The 16,667-nt window shown below is 43.6% G+C and overlaps 2 protein-coding genes across 2 annotated transcripts in view; both read left to right on the forward strand.

Moving 5' to 3' along the window:
• susd6 (sushi domain containing 6) overlaps positions 1-6,621 on the forward strand; it is a 25,487-nt gene extending 18,866 nt beyond the window's left edge. Inside the window, exons 3-7 of the mRNA XM_054762486.1 lie at positions 2,170-2,361; positions 2,735-2,929; positions 3,025-3,163; positions 4,629-5,083; positions 5,816-6,621. Of these exons, the coding sequence (XP_054618461.1) occupies positions 2,170-2,361; positions 2,735-2,929; positions 3,025-3,163; positions 4,629-5,083; positions 5,816-5,841 (1,007 nt within the window). The 3' untranslated portion in view covers positions 5,842-6,621. The remainder of the gene's footprint in view (positions 1-2,169; positions 2,362-2,734; positions 2,930-3,024; positions 3,164-4,628; positions 5,084-5,815) is intronic.
• Positions 6,622-7,979: 1,358 nt separating this feature from the next.
• Positions 7,980-13,498, forward strand: srsf5b (serine and arginine rich splicing factor 5b). Its single transcript, XM_054762487.1, has 8 exons — positions 7,980-8,127; positions 8,341-8,483; positions 9,111-9,181; positions 10,389-10,520; positions 10,615-10,687; positions 11,817-11,890; positions 11,966-12,073; positions 13,068-13,498. The coding sequence occupies exons 2-8, from the start codon at positions 8,358-8,360 to the stop codon at positions 13,414-13,416; spliced, it is 933 nt and encodes a 310-aa protein (XP_054618462.1). The 5' UTR covers positions 7,980-8,127; positions 8,341-8,357; the 3' UTR covers positions 13,417-13,498.
• The last annotated feature ends 3,169 nt before the right edge of the window (positions 13,499-16,667 follow it).

Below are 16,667 nucleotides of genomic sequence, written 5' to 3' on the forward strand. Positions count from 1 at the left end.
AAGGGAGTTGAATGAAAACCATTTATGCGCAAACTATCAGTTTATGTTTGAGACTTAAAGACTGTTTTAATAGGAGGATTAGTGTCTACATGTATAAGTAGATAGTATCTGCTTATTTTGTGGCATTTATCTTTTAATCTTCTATTTTTAGTACACAGGGACATCAAAATTAGAGATGAAAATGCCTTTGGGTACAATTTGCTTACAATCCTGCACTGCCGGTTTAGAGTCCAGATAGTCCAGGAAGTAGGAGGAGAAATTGCACTGATAGTTGTTCCTTTAACTTGTAAACATGCCTTAGAAAGACAATGTGTTGGTGTGTGTGTGTTCCATTGCACCTTTTATCATCATTTTATTTATTATGAGCACACATTTACGCCACACATTGACTCCGAAAACTCACCTGCTACTTTGGCTTTGCAGCATGTTTTTATAAAGCAGCCCTTTCTTTAGCATTTAGCGCTTTTAACTCCGCTGCAGCATTAGCTATACGCTAACCTGCAAAACAGCGACGTGTACTATGTAACACGCTGTTAATGAATTGATTGGCTGCAGAGGGAAATGCGTGCAAACAGGATCTTATTGGTGGCTGGACAGTGTTGCAGTGTTCGTCATTGTGTTACATGTTGTTACCGCTTGTTGTTCCGTGTCACTCACTGAGTTGCATTGCAAAATGGGACAGAATAAATCGCAATGTGTTTATTTCATTTACAGTTCAGGTTGGATTGTATTTTGTGTGATGCATGGATTTGCTGTGCGCTGAGAACGCGAGTGCAGTGCGCGACTGTGCACGTGCGCAGCTTAGAGGGAACATTGGATGTAAGTATCGCTGTATGTTTCCTCTCAAACATCCAGCAGTTTGAGATGAGTAATAACGAAAGTAAAGTCGTCCTGCTGTCGTTCCGTTTACACAGGTGCTCGAATATCAAGTCAGACCCACTCGACTGAACACCAGATTTGCAGCTCCGAGTGTGTGTGTTTGTGTGCTCATCAGCCTCATCTTGTCTTGGTTGGCAGGCACCGAGCTTCAGAGCCGCCACACGCAGTAGGAGATAATGTGTCACGCTACAGTGGAACAAAGACAGTTTAATGCGCACTTAATCAGGTGAAACTGTATCTAATATGCCGTGCCTTGTCACATGTGAAGGGACTTGAGGTCACCTTTGGCACACAGCAGGGGCGGTCTCCACCACACCTGCCATTTTGATGCAGTGCCGCTCCCTTTTGCACGGGCGAGTTGTGTAGCCTAGATTCAAGGAACAATTCCCCTGAGCTTTAATTATCTGCTCCACCTGTCAACGCGACTGAGTTTGCTGGTGAAAAGTTATTTGACATGGTGGTGGTAGCCTACAGAGACCAGTATACTTTCAGCATCATGATAAAGTACTATCTGCAGAATTCAAGCCAATCCACGTTAATGTAATGTTGTTGTTTGTTTGACTCGGAATGCTAATGCTAAAAAGTGACATCGAATTCTGCCTTAAATCAAATTCAAAGCTGCACAGGTTGTTAGTGGAAGCCTTTTGCATTCCTCCGTGATGATCACAGAGAAGTCGGACACTTTGTGTTGTGTGGGTATCTTATGTATTTAATGTCCTTCATGTGTTCTGTGTACAGTGTGAGTCACTTAGTTCATTTAGGTGTAACGTCCGATTTACACCAAAACTTGACTTACATTATACTCCAGGAACGGAACTCGTACGTAATCCAAAAGCCACCTGTGCTTGGCCAGTCCATCACCTTCACCCTCAGGCTTCCCCAGCAAGGTAGTTGTCATCTTGAAGGTGCATTCGGGGCTCATGCGCTGCTTCAGTGTCACAGTACATGGTGGAATTCATGTTTTGCTCATTGTACCACAACTCCCCAGTGCTGGCGGCACTCATGCAGCCCCAGAACATGACGCTACCACCACCATGCTTGCATGCTTGCCTGGAGGAAAGACACAGATATCTTGCTACTCACTTGTTGCCAACACTGTAGACAATAATAGCTGTGTGTTGAGTCATTTTTAATGGATAGTAAATCTGTGCTGCTATACAAGCAGTGTACTGACTACTCAAAAGTACCGTACATCCAAGTTTCATTCTCCCTTGAGAAGATATACTGAAAAGTTACACATGAAATAAATCCAATCCAACTAATTTCGACCCCCGACACCTTTTTCTGTAGGTTGTGCGCAGCCCTCTGATGTGCAACATGGAGACCTACTTAACCAGACCGAGGCCAACAGGGACTCCTTTCCCCCGGGCACTGTTCTGACCTATGGCTGTGAGCCTGGATACACTGCAGACGGACCCACCAGCATCACTTGCGCCAATGCTGGATCCTGGTCCCGTCAGCCACGCTGCGTCAGAAGCAACGGTGAGCAGTCAGGGCGGCTTGGGGTTCATGGAAATGCAAACGAGGACATTTTAAGCTTTTCTTCCACACCCCTTGCTCACAGCGCCACAGGCTGGTTATATGTGTATGTATATATACGTATATATACATATATATACATATATATACATATATATATATATATATATATATATATATATATACACACATATATATATATATATATATATATATACACACATATATATATATATATATATATATATATATATATATATACACACATATATATGATTGTCCTTGTAAACCAGCGGGATATTTCACCCAGACAGCACTCCAGTTTTCCTGTACAGTGGGTCATGATGGTGAGAATGACAATCTGCTGTCTCCCCAGTGTGTTCGCCCCCGACTGAACCCGAGAATGGCGGCTACCGCTGTCACCCACCCTCCTGCCACCACCTCATCCACAAGACAGTCATCGAGTACTTCTGCGACGAAGGCTACGCTCTGAAAGGAGACTATAAGTTCCTCACTTGCCTGAACGGTGATTGGGACGCTCCCATGCAGATTAGCTGCCGTCTCACGCAAGGTTTGTAACAGCAACTGAGGTAACAGGGTGTTTGTGAGGTATCCTATTGGGTCATTGACTTCATTTGCCCCTTATCTTTTTTTGTTGCCCCGTAGACAAGGAGCCAAGCTCTCCCCTTGGCATACCAGCGCTGTCAATTGTGGCGTCCACTGCTAGCTCGGTGGCGCTCATCCTGCTTTTAGTCGTGCTGTTTGTTCTCGTGCAGCCAAAACTCAAGTCTTTCCATCACAGCAGGTAAGATGGACACGCTATATAGTAGGGGTGCTATGATACACAAAATGTACGGTTCGGTTCAATACGTTTGTTTTATGGTTTGATATTTTTTCGATACAAAAAATGTATGACCTTGCCTTTTTTAATTTGAATTTTATTGAAATTGCCAAAATGGTTTACATTTTTTAATTTGTCAACATGTTCAGCATGGTATGAATGTGGGAGGCGGAGCTCAGTGGCTCTGTGCTTGACAATGCAACCTAAGCCAGAGTAGTTGATCGCAGACGCACTGAGCTTTCAGCACAGAGTGCCGTCAGAAGTTGATAAAATAAATATGAAACTGCGTATTGTTTGATACAGGGGTCACAGTTCAGTACGCATGTGTATTGAACGGTTTGATACAGATACATGTATTGTTACACCGCTACTATATACAACAACTATATACACTGTCCAGTTCCCTGTGTACAGGAATCCAATGTCTTACCAGCACATCCGTTAAAATAACTGTTAATTATTTAGAGGAAAGTACTTTGACTATAGAAAGCCCCTCTCATGCTGGAGATTATTGTTGCTGCTGGTTCACAGATAACACATTTTCACAACCATGATTTATTTCTACTTGCAACCAGCACAGAATTGCACATTATGCCTATCAGAAAGCGGAAAAGCATTGCTTCACACTCCTGATAAGCATTGCTTATACTGTATATATATATACATACAATATAAAAGATAAAGCAAGGCTAACACCTGGTAAAACATTCAGTCTGACTCCTTGCATTGCGTCCCTTAATGGACTCGCCTGCAAATCTGTTCCCAGTAAAGCTGTCTTCATCCAACAGATTGCTGCAATAAAGCTGCTAAATAAAGTGCCATCATTATTCCAGGTCACATTGCCCATCACTTTTTTTGTACCGCAGCGTGGATTTCAACCTCTTTTTTTTTTTTATTAATCTTTGACGAAATCAGGACACATTTAAACATGTTTTGTTTTGTTTTTATCAACCTGTTCCCACCTAGAAGCTGGCAGTGTAGTTGTTGCTCGAAAATTTTAGTGGTTGTAATTTGATCACACAGTGACACAGCAGATAGGCCCTTGAAGGTGTGTTTAAAGTTATATTTAACATAAAAGCACAAGGTCCTAACGACTTGTTGGGCAAGTTAACATTCTTGAAATGCCCGAGAAAGGAAAGTGAAATGTGAGCGTCGCCTTTTGTCTTTTCTGTGGCTGTGATCAGAGGCCAGAGTGATTTGGTCTGGTGCTCATTAGCACACTTGCTGGCTGTGAAGCCGGCCAGATAGCTTAGTGCCGACTGCAAAATAAAAGGATAAATAAAGGGATTGTACAGTCGTTGCTGATTGCCTTCACCCATTTGTGTGGTATTCAACCCACATGGCTGCACAGTGCCTTTCACCTTGACCCTGCTTTTGTGATGTCTGGCTTGCCTGTTACATTCGCTCTCTCTGTCTGTCTGCCCATCAGGAGGGAGCAAGGCGTCTCGGGCCAGTCCGGTTCCATCATGGTCGAGGGGGTTCAAGTGGCACTGCCCTCCTACGAAGAGGCTGTGTATGGAAACGGTTCGGGCCCACCTCCTCCTCCACCGCCTCCCCCGGCTCCTCCTGAGTGCAGGGTCCCGATCGTTCTGTCCGAGGGGCTCCCTCAGGGGGCCACAGGAGGCCAAGGCCCTAGCCGAAGCCACCATCATAGAGACTTGGACTTGTGTCTCCCATCCACCTCATCCTCGTTTCCCTCCCACCATCATGCAGAGACGGTGCTTGTGCATGAGGCCCCCTCCTCTTCATCTTCTTCTTTATCATCGTGGGCTAGAGAGCACCCTGGGGGTGCTTGTGCAGCCCCTCTACCTCTACGTAGAGACTCTGAGAGTAGCGACCAGCACAGCCTGCTCTCTGTCACCTCTGCAGATGACTTTTCTGATGGTAAGGCCAAACACCCAATTCCTCTCATACCTGCATTTCCACCAGATAGTGCAGTTTAGTTAAATTTGCCACGCTACAGTTTGGAAAGGTGAACCCTGATCTTGCTTGCGTTTCCGAGATGTGTCATGTAGGTGGGATGAAGTGTCAACCATGCCCCAATTTCACTCTATGGTACCTACTCTACTTGCTAATGACGTACTCCACTGTCATAATTAGGTACTATTTACAGTACAGTACAGATGCGTGCTTAGCTGATACCATACGGGTGACCACTGTCACTCATTGATACAAGGCTAGAAATGACAAAAATATACGCATATGCTAAAAGTAACTAACCCTGTTGCCTTTGCTTAGTATGCCGCAAAATTATACTCCACAGTCCCCACTTTGCTGTAGCCATTCTTTTTCTGGCTGCCCTCAGTCTCCTGTTGGATAAAATGAAGCCCTGAACCATGATCAAATGGTTTAATAGACACATGACAAAAAGTAAATACGGTAGATCCCCATCAGTGTCTCTCCTACCACTGTACTGAATGCCACAAATGTATAGTTAGGTTTTTGTGGTCCTTTCACAGCCTTTAGTAATTACAGTAAAACAAACTGTTCTACTTGGTGGAAAGGTGGCTTTTGTTATTTACTGCCAGTTGTAACTAGTGATGATATAGCAGCTGGATTGCAAGATGACTTTAGAATCGCAACTCACTTCCAATGTTTTTTTGTATATCCCTGCAGATATTCCCTTGTTGAAGGAAGCATGAAGCCTGCCAACGTTCTTGCAGCAGTCCCCCGTCTCTCTGCTGACCAGGACTGAGTGTGGCTGTCAACCCCACTTCCCCAAAACACCCTCAAAGGGCCAGCAGACACAGAAACGAGAACTATTCCCCGGCAGAACATCTTTGGCCATTGCTACCAACGCAGAGCAAAGCCATCAGCCAGTACTTATCGCAGGAGCGCCACAGGATCCAACTCGAAGCAAAGACGAAGTGATGCCATCTTGTGAAAAATCCTTTGTATTAAACACAGTACATACTTTATCAACTCTGTTTAAAAACAAGAAAGCTTAAGAAGTGTCTTCATGGCACCACGGCATCCTGAATTGTCTTCCCGCTCTACTTGAAGAGTTGTGACAGCTGGATGTTGTGGCTCTCTTTGTGAATGCTGCATGTTTGTTTTTTTTTTTTAAGTGATGTCTGTCACTGCACCGTGGCCCACTCTGAATTAAGCATGAAGCCTCTTCTGTGTGTCTCTCTCGCTTAGCTGTCTCGGCATCCAGAATAATGGATGAATGGCATCAGATGAGAAGCGCAGGTTGCAACTCTTTCCTTAGACCTGCTTCTGGAACCAAGAAGAGAGCTTTCTTTCCTCTTTCCTGCTGCACCCAACATGGGGTTCTTCTTTCGCATGAGTAGGATTGTCGTTTGGCTTCCAAGGAGCAATGAAGACACAACCTTGTATGCAAGAAGCAAGACATGATCATATATCAGTTTATTTCGAAGCTGAAGGGGGGCTGTCCATCCGGCCGATTGGTCATGACTAAACTTGAAACAACGGAATTTATTGCTTTGCTTTGCTTTGGTGAATCTGACTTGAGTGTGTGTGTGTCTGCAGGAAGGACATGTCCTCCATCTAGTTGGCCTCGTAACAGCCCCTCCTCAGATTATATAGGCTGTCTCCCCAATATCCCGTGTTGCCTGACATATAGGGAAACGGAAAGTCACGTGAACAATCCAGCAATGCATCAAGCACACGACCGTGTGTATTTATGAATCAATATTCATCATTTGTGCTGACTGGCATCTCTCTGGAGTAATGGCTTAAAATACCACACCGGCGCATTATTGACATAACTGCAACTGGTTGCAGTGAAATAAATACATTTTGTTGTCCCCATAGTGTTCCAAAGCCAAAAGAATCATGCTTTATGTTGTCCTGTGTTATTGGCACTATCAAAAGGTCTTAAGAATTACTTTTCAATCAAACCCCATGTGATGTATCTTGATCTTTTGTGGCTCTTATTATTATTATTGCTAACAGAATGTTGCCTTAGACCTGTACATTCTTTTTCCATGTATTATCTAAAAGCATACGCTTTGGTTGCTTTCCACCATCGCAACGTTCTCTCTTTTCCCCAAAGGCCTTACTCTGTTGTTTTCTATTCTATGCATACAATTGCTTATTTGTCAGTCATTCTTTTGTCGTCCGTCCTTTTCTGTCCCTTGCTTTTCAGCTGCTGTGATGACAACAACGATGATTCTTATGCGCCTCTATATGTTTCATTATTGCTTTACTTTTGCTACCTGGTGTTAAAATATTATGGGGTGAAACAAAAAAAAACGATGTGTTCAGAGGCACTGTTGTACAGTGTTCCTTCCCTGAAAAATAACAGTACACATTTAGATTCTTGGTTTGAATGCTTTCAGCTTCTGATCTTCCCCTGTACATGGCAGTGGGTGTGAGAATAGTAATTTAATATTTGTAAAAAGTTTAATTTAATTTTACAGTGTGTATATAACTTTCTAATTAAAGCTTTCTTTTGAATGTATTTGATGCGTCTTTCGTTGAAGTTTATTTCAGACACTTTTTAAACATTGTGTAAGTAGAGAATAGCCTGTGTTGTAGTTTACTACAATGAACATACATAGAGAATCTCTAATACTGATATAATCTTTACTGGCCTGTCAGTCCCACATCCAGCCAAAACAAAACAGATGGGTCTAAAGTCGATTATTTTTATGCTTGTGATTAAAATATCAACAGTTTATTCTAAATTTATCACCTTGAATTTCCTGTTTGTAATAACATCGTATGCTGTATTTTAGTGACACCTAGTGGCAAGTCATTGAAACGACACACGTTTAATCGAGCAACCGAATCCAACTTCGACTCTTCGTGTTTTTCCGGCTTCTGCAGTGTCACGTGGGGTGGTTTGTGTACAGTTTGGCTTGAGGCGTGCACACAAACTCCATTTTGTTTCGTTTTAGCATTCGACGTCTATGGTGACCGACAGACAGGCAAACAGATAGCACTCTGAACGCAACGTCAAAGTAAGTAGAGTTGGAAGCATTTATTGCATTAATGGCTGTTGTGTTTAAACGTGATATAGCACATTAGCTAACCGGTAGTATGGTTTGTCGCGGTTTGTTTGAGCGTAGCACTTAGGCCGCGCTCGCCAGCTTTCTAAATGACACTATTCCAATAAACTGTATTCCGTCAGATATCACGGCAAAGCACATTCATTTATCTTTTAATGTCTGTAGGATCACTGATTTAAAAAATGAGTGGATGTCGTATATTCATCGGCCGGCTAAGCCCTTCTGCCAGAGAGAAGGATGTGGAGAGATTCTTCAGAGGTTACGGCCGCATCCGGGACATTGATCTGAAGAGAGGCTTTGGCTTTGTGGTGAGTGACGTATAGGGAAATGCACACCTAATAATACAGAACGCTAACATGCACAATGAATGACATTCTAGTTGCATTTAATAAACACCGAACAGATTTATTAAAATGTGCCGCTTTCAAATGTGAATCCTTTCTACTTGAATTCTTTCTGATCACCAGCAGGGGGCGATCTCCTTTTTTTGACAAAGTCAAAGCTTGTTTAACATAGGGTCATGCTGCAAAGAGCAGTGTTTCTCGAACCCAACATGCATTGGTGTTCACAATGTTCATGACCCCCTCAACCTCGATATGCCAAATTCACACCTAAAGCACGGATTTTCAGCACACTCCCTCCATGCTCCCTCCCTAAAAGCTGTGTAATGTAATACTAATTTTGTTTTTCCACAATCATCTGGCAACCCCCACATTGAGAGAGGCTCCTATAGAGGAAAAAAAAAAAAGATTTTGCTCGGCGGCTGCAGAGTATGGCCCGTTGCTTTGGTTCGTTAATATTGTAAAGCTCCAAACAAGCTGTCCCGAGTGCTGTAGAGCGACAGTGTGTGCTCTCCCACTCAGGATTACTACAAGCAAAAGCCCAATATTTCATAACCATCATAATCTGCACGTGGTGCCCTTTGCTTCTTCCAGGAGTTCGATGACCCCAGAGATGCTGAAGACGCCGTGTATGAACTTGACGGCAAAGAACTTTGTAATGAAAGGTGAGTAGTTTCCTTCAGTATACAGTACAGGATGCAGTCGCTGGCTGCTACATTAGTTACGTGCGAGTAATGGAAGCAATGGAATACAAGAATATAAACAGATCTGGGTGCAACACTTCTGTTTGCATAGTCAATAATACTTGGCAGTTGTTCATTAACAATATGATATCTGCGTTTATTACTGTTCTGAGATTGTAGCAGACGCTGCGTCATGCCGAGAGGTGTTGTAGTATTGTGCCCCTACTAAGTTTAAAGTAAAAACTAATGTAATAATGTTAAAAAATGTTTTTAGAAGGTCTTATACAGGTTTTCAGTGCTCTAACAAGAAAATATTCCATTTATAGATATTATGTCCTACTAGCGGTCGGGGTGGAACCAATTAATCGTGATAAACGAGGGCCGACTGTCGTGACGTAAATAGCACGTATCGCTCTTCTCAACGAGCAGCGGGTGCTGCTGCGGGCCCTTCCCCAATCTCAAAGCAAAAAAAAAGGAGCGACATTGAATTTCTTTTGCATTTCATATTTTTTTTGCTCACATTTTGGCCACAAAAACACAGCAGTCCCATGAGAAACTGTCTCGGGTGAGTGAGAACGACGTCTGGCGCAAATGTATTAACTTTTGGGTGGGTGCAAGCAACCGTGCAAGCCAACTGTTACGACCCGGGGGAACATAACATATTTAAAGAGGTCACAGGAGGCGGGAAAGTCCGGTCAGCAAAGTTTATTAATGAACAAAAAAAAATCCATCCCATCCATTTTTCTATGCCGTCTATCCTCATTAGGGTCACCGGGGTATGCTGGAGCCTATCCCAGCTGACTTAGGTACACCCTGGACTGGTCGCCAGCCAATCGCAGGGCACATATAGACAAACGGCAATCCACCTATGGACAATTTAGAGTCGGCAATTACCCTAACATGAACGTTTATGGAATGCGGGAGAAAACCCACAAATGCACGGGTAGAACATGCAAACTCCACACAGGGGATTCAAACCCAAATCTCCTGACTGTGTGGCCAGCATGCGTGCGGCCCTCCTGCAAAAAATACAAACTCAAAAAGATCAAACATAAAAAAATGAATACCTGTCGTTTTTACGCCCGGCGGAATAAATCATCTCTGCAGGTGTACCCAATGAAGCCCTCTTATTAAATATCATCCAAATTCTCGTAACTCAATCTTGTGTTCTTGTTTTCTGTGACGCCAGGGTGACCATAGAGCACGCTCGTGTGCGTCTGCGGGGCGGCCGAGGAGGAAGAGGAGGGAGCAGTGGCGGCGGCGGTGGTGGAGGAGGCCGCTTCTCTGATCGTTACGGTCGCGGCTCTCAGAGCAATCGGAGGTATCCCATTCTAGCACTCCAGTTCAAATTCTGTAAATGTTTTTTTTTTTTTTGTATTTTTCTCAGTTTTGCTGAGGTTTTTGCTTTCTTTCAGTCGAAACCCGCCTCCGATGCGCACTGAGAACCGTCTGATTGTAGAGAACTTGTCCTCCCGTGTCAGCTGGCAGGTCAGTATTGCCACAAGTTATGTCTTGTTAGTTTAATTCCACCAAAACACAAAACATTAGCCTCCATAGTATTTATTCTAATGCTGTATTGTCAGAAATTTGGTAACCAAATTGCTATTTCTTTTTCTGATGTTATTAAAAGCTAGATTTAGTCCAAATTAAACCTGATATAATGTGGCTAAGTTATAATAAGAAGAAAACAAGTCATTTGTTCCTGTGTTCCAATTTTAACCAATTCTTCACCCCTTTATTTGCCAGCCTGACTGTTGTGTCATATGGAAGAGCTCGCTTATGGTGGAGTTAACCCCTTCTGGGTCCTTCTGTCTGGGTTGAGCCTGTGGTGTCAGCCAGTCTGTCCTACTTCTACTAGTTGAAGCCTGCTGGTCATGTGAGCGCTCGCTTCCCACTAGGGGCGCTGGCGGCCCCTTCGCTCGCTCGCAACGCCCTCTGTCCAAGGCAGGGGGCGCCTGGTGTGTGGCTGAGAGCGAGGGAGAGGAAACAGAGAGTTGGCAGAGAGAAAGCAGAGGAGAGAGCGAGAGTCGATGGCCGTGTTGATCGATGGTTCGTTAAATTGAGGGGCTTCGATCGATCGATATACCCCCTCCCTACCCCCCTCTGGTCTTCCCGCACATCGCGAGAGAGAGAGAGAGTGTGAATGCCTCCCAGGTGCCCGTGGATATAATCGGCTGTTACCCCAAAGGGTTTCGCTCTCAGGTAGTAGTTTCCTCTCTTCCACCCTGTTCACTCTCTTTGCTGAGGCAGGGTGCCGAGGCGGGGGCGGCCCCGGCGCGAAGCCCTGACACAAATGGGGCTCTTTGCGCCAAATTCTGCCCAAGCAGCGCCACTGCAGTTCACTTCATGCAGATGGTCTCTGTTGTCTTAATGAGAGGGCGGCTGAAGAATCTCAAAGCTGATAGGCCATTGGTTCACTCCAAATTTGCTAACCTTTGCTTTGTTTTGGTCCTAAAAGTCAGGAGACACAACCGGTCGGTAGGTTTGAGGTTCTTGGCCCCCTCATGTAGCCTCAGTAGTCACAATCTAACCATCTCTCCTTTTTGAGCAAATCAGTCCTTTCTCTGTGATTGTGCCCTGAGTCTCTCCCCAAGGTAACCAGTGTTTGCATGTGTAGGACCTTAAAGATTTCATGAGGCAAGCTGGAGAGGTGACATTTGCTGATGCACACCGACCTAAACTCAACGAAGGGTAAGCCTTTCTAATCTTCTTTGTGTGTTGTTGGTGTAAATACAAATTTTTAACATAGCACTGATATCTTTCCAGAGTGGTTGAGTTTGCCTCTTACAGTGACCTGCAAAATGCACTTGATAAACTGTCTGGAAAGGAAATCAATGGCAGGAAAATCAAGCTCATTGAGGCAGCCAAGAAGAGGTGAGTTTGTCTGTTCACATTTATTAGTGGGACATGCCTTTTTATTGATGGTTACTTTATTAGGCACACCTGCACAATGTAATTACATCCAATACAACAAATGTCTCACATTTTCCACTCTTACAAAGATAATAATGCTCCGTTTCAATGGACACGGTCAGAGATGTTTACATTTAACACTATGTCACTACATTGCAGTTTTTCAAAAATGTATTCATTCATAAATGATCACTGTTTCATGGTTGAATACGGCCTATTAGTCCAAAGATATTGAAAGACAAGACAAGTCACTACTAGGTGTCAGTAATGTTACATTGATGAGACATCACCTGCATTAAGTCAGCCATCAATGAAGAGCCAGACATAACATAGTGAAAAGAGTTCTCCTCCCATTCCGTGTGGCAATGGTACGTTTTTGGCTTCTTGCTTTGTCCTTCGCAACTTCGTTTCAAACCTATTATTAGGTTTAGAATAAATAAACTGGAGGCTAACAGTTAGCTCAGTAGATTTCTATTGTTAAAGCGACAGGCGTCCCTTGTGTCACTTCAGAGGTCCCATAGCCTGTGCATCAGTGGTGCGCCATGCGCCGGTTGGCAGTCCGAGTAGTTCAAATAGAAGCTGTAGTAATTCAACACTTCATCAAACTTACTTAAGATGTGTCAGAGATCGCTGCATAAGACTTCAAAAGTAGTGGCTTATACACCGAAAATGGCGGTATTCTGGTCACTGTGTGTGTGAGTATGAGTGACAACAGGAAGAAAAGCTCTAACTCGCTTGGGGAAAAGCGCTTTGGCGCCAGTGTTAGGCTGCTGGTTTGCATGTGCATGCAACAAATCTTAAGGGGTCGATGCTGTACTTGGGACATGTTCACACTGAAGGTATCCATTTTTGCATGTTGTGATCAATGTTAAATTGGGTTGTATATTGTGTGAATATGCGGTAACTTCATGGATTTAAGTATTGTTTTGCTTAGTTACTCTTCACACTTTTGCAGGTCGAGGAGTCGTTCGCAGTCGGACAGTTCCTCTCGCTCCCGTTCCCGCTCCCGCTCTCGTTCTCGTTCCCGCTCCCGCGATCGTTCCGCATCCGGCAGTCCCAGACGCTCCTGCAGCCCAGCCAAGACCTGCAGTCGCTCCCGCAGCGGCTCCCGCAGCGGCTCCCGCGGCGGCTCCCGCGGCGGCTCCCCCATCGCCAACGCGGCCTCCCCGAACTCCAAGTCAGTGGATCCAAACAAACAAACGAGCGCGTCTGCAAGCCCGCCCCCTGCTCCTCCTCACGAGAAAGGCTCGGCCTCTCGCTCACGTTCTCGTTCACGCTCACCTTCCACTGATAGCCAGCGCTAAGAGCCGTCTAGATTCTCATTGGAGCCATTAACAGTACATACAGAATACATTTGAAGGGTTTTGCCTGCTGGCTCGACAAAAATATCATGCTTTGATGTGGGGTATGTTTTTGTTTTTTTTTCAGTGACAATTGGGTGTTTTTGATATATAGTGTGGCCTACTACTTCTAAGTTATGTGTTATTCGTCCTATTGAGCCACATTTCACAATGTCTTCACATCTCTCTCTCTCTTTTCCTGTCCTCTCGTCTCCTCTCCTGTCCTCTCCTCTCCTTTTCTCTCCTCTCATCTCCTCTCGAGTGACTGTCTTTCAAACCATTTTTTTCTTTGTTCCCGTAATTTACATTATTTGCTCAATATATCTTCCATGTTTTTTTACTCATCCAGTGCCAAGAGTTTACATAGAAAATGTACTTGTTACCCAGTTGGTGTTCATCATAACTGGCGGTCTGCTAAGTAAGACCAACCAAAGGTATTTGCCCTGCTATTTAAGGGGCATGTAACTGTAGACAGTGCAGCAATTCGCTTGTCCTGGGCGCCATAATATCAGACCGTATAGGAGCGTTTTACGTTACATCTATACCGTGTTTTAATGTATCACATATTCCCCTGCATGCAGTCATCCTAGGAACACATCCGCGTGCAAACAGACACCGTAAAGGGAATGTGAAATGATGGTTTCATTGGCACACTCGATATTCACGTCAGGCCTTGTTGTAAGACTTAAGTTGAGTCATGTCTGTTGCGAGTGTTTCTTCTTTTAATGCACTTTCTGAAAGTAGTGTTTTGTGTTTGTGCGTGTGAGTGTAATGTACAGAAGTTTGGAGCAAACTTTTGTATGCAAGGGTTTTGTTTTGAGTAAAAAAAAAAAAAAAAGACTATGTTGGACTCATTAAAATGGTCTTAACAATGTTCCACTCGTCACGGTATGATGAGCATGTTAGATATTGCAAAATCCCTTTTAATTATGCAAATGTTCAGTAAACAACACTGATCAAGTAGAACAGAAGTCCTTTTCATGGGCAGGAAGTGAGGGTGGGAGTTAGACCTGTCCGTCATACAGTTCCTTCACTAGCTTTCAGGCCATCATCAGTCACAGCAGGCTGGTACACATCTGTTGGACAAACAGCAGTTTGAATTATGACTCAATTGTTTTCTTAGGTCACGCAAAAGATATCTATCTGAAATGGTAAAACCCGATGTAAATGCAGGCAGGAAATGGCTAATTAGAGGGTGCCTCACTCGACATTGTACTAAACCCGTTGACCTTCATGGCCTTATAAATGTTATTGCTGATCGTCGCATCCAAAAGACGGACTATGAACGTCTATTGGGCCACACATGCGCAAGTGCCAACAGGGCAGACAGGCGATTACGGTGCTTTATGTTTATCAAAGTGGAACATTTTATGATATTTTAAATTGTTTTTGAACTAATTGTGGTCAATATGTGTGTAAATGATAAGCCATGATGAAATCCTGAATTTTTCCTGATTTTTTTGGCGCCCCCCGGAGGCCACTGGGCCAGCCAGTTCTGAAAAATAATATACTTAGTCTTAATAATGTCCCGTATTACCTTTTTCTTTTCTCGTGAGCCTCTGATGACACCGGAACAGCACGATGAGCACCATGGCCTCAAAGAGCTGGAAGGATAAGTACAACATCGGGAAGAGGAAGAGTGGGCCGATCACATCCAGCGGAAAGGCCACCTTCAGAATGGTTGAGCACAGCTGGACGTTCTGACAGCCTGTTTCCATAGCAACAGTCCTTCGCTCCCTGCAATAATTCATATGTTATGGAAACATGACAGGAAGTAATGTGGGACTACTATGCTGGTTAAGACATCACAACATACAGTATAATAGCTCTGTAGAGGAAATGCAAATGTGCCCTCTAGTGGCTGTGAGCAGTTTACTAACTTACGGTTGACTAAGTTTGAAGATGGTAGAGATGATGTAGCCGAATGTGAAGCCTATGAAAGGCATGACGGCGCCGATTGCCAAAAGAGAAGGAGACATTACGGCCATGATGCCCACGCCAATCGCTGCCGTGGCGGTGATGGTGATCCCGATGGCGGCAGTCGACATTATGATGAGACCTACCTGAGAAGAGACGGCACATACGTTTTTTGAATGGTACACTCCACCCGATAATTCAAATGGAGCTGTCCGAACCAGGAAGTTACACACAGAAAACAAATATGGCAGCCCCCCAATGTTAATGACCAATGAGTAATGGCCTCTCCTCTAATAGACGCCATGCCTCAAATAGTCGCTGTCCTAAGGAGACACCTTTTATGCCCCTCAGAAAAAGGTCACTCGGTTGCTTTGTGTACAAGTTCAGCCATGTTACAAAATGCCTCCTTTCAAATAGACGCCCCAAACACCAGGTACTTTTATTTGAGGAAATATTTCCTTATGTTGTATTTGTTACATTAAGAAATTTGTCTCTTTGTGTTCAACAAGTCTTTCTAAAAAAAAAAAAAAAAAAAAAAAGGAAAAATAACAAAAAACCTTCAGTAGACACCGTACCTCAATAAGTTACTGGGTGAATTAAACATTTGAATTCAATAATGCATCTGCCCAAATAGATTACTCTTGTTTTTTCCCTTGAGGAATAGGTAACTCGTTATTATGACATGTTACTAAAGGCCCCCTATCAAATAGATGCCTCCTTCAAATAAGCACCAGATACTCTCTGTAGTTAGCCTCTATTTGAGCAAATACTCGAAGTTCTTATGTTGTATTTCTTATATTAAGAAGTTTCTCTCTTGGTGTTGAACTAGTCTTTCTATTTAAAAAAAAAAACCTACACAAACCACCTTCAATAGATGCCATACCGCAATAACTTACTGGGTGAGTCAAACACTTGAACCATAAAATGCCTCTCCTCAAATAGATGACTCCTTTTTTTCCCCTGAGGAAACAGTAACTGTTTACTTTATAGTGTACTAATTCAAACATCTTACCAAAGGCCTCCTATCAAATAGGCACCTGTTTCAAATAAGCACCAGGTACCTTTTGAATTATTTGAAGAAATACTTGAATCGCTTATGTTTTATTATGGAAATGTGTCTGTTTGTGATCAATAGGGCAATTGCCAAAAAAAAGTACATAAAGCTCCTTGAATAGACGCCATGCGTCAATAAATCACTTGGTGAGTCAAATATTTGAACAAAATAACTGCCTCATCCCAAATAGATGACTCCTAAATTGCCCACTATTTGAGGAACTACTTAATCACTGGCGTTTTGC

The sequence above is a fragment of the Dunckerocampus dactyliophorus genome, chromosome 19, assembly GCF_027744805.1.
Source record: "Dunckerocampus dactyliophorus isolate RoL2022-P2 chromosome 19, RoL_Ddac_1.1, whole genome shotgun sequence".
NCBI lineage: Eukaryota > Metazoa > Chordata > Actinopteri > Syngnathiformes > Syngnathidae > Dunckerocampus > Dunckerocampus dactyliophorus.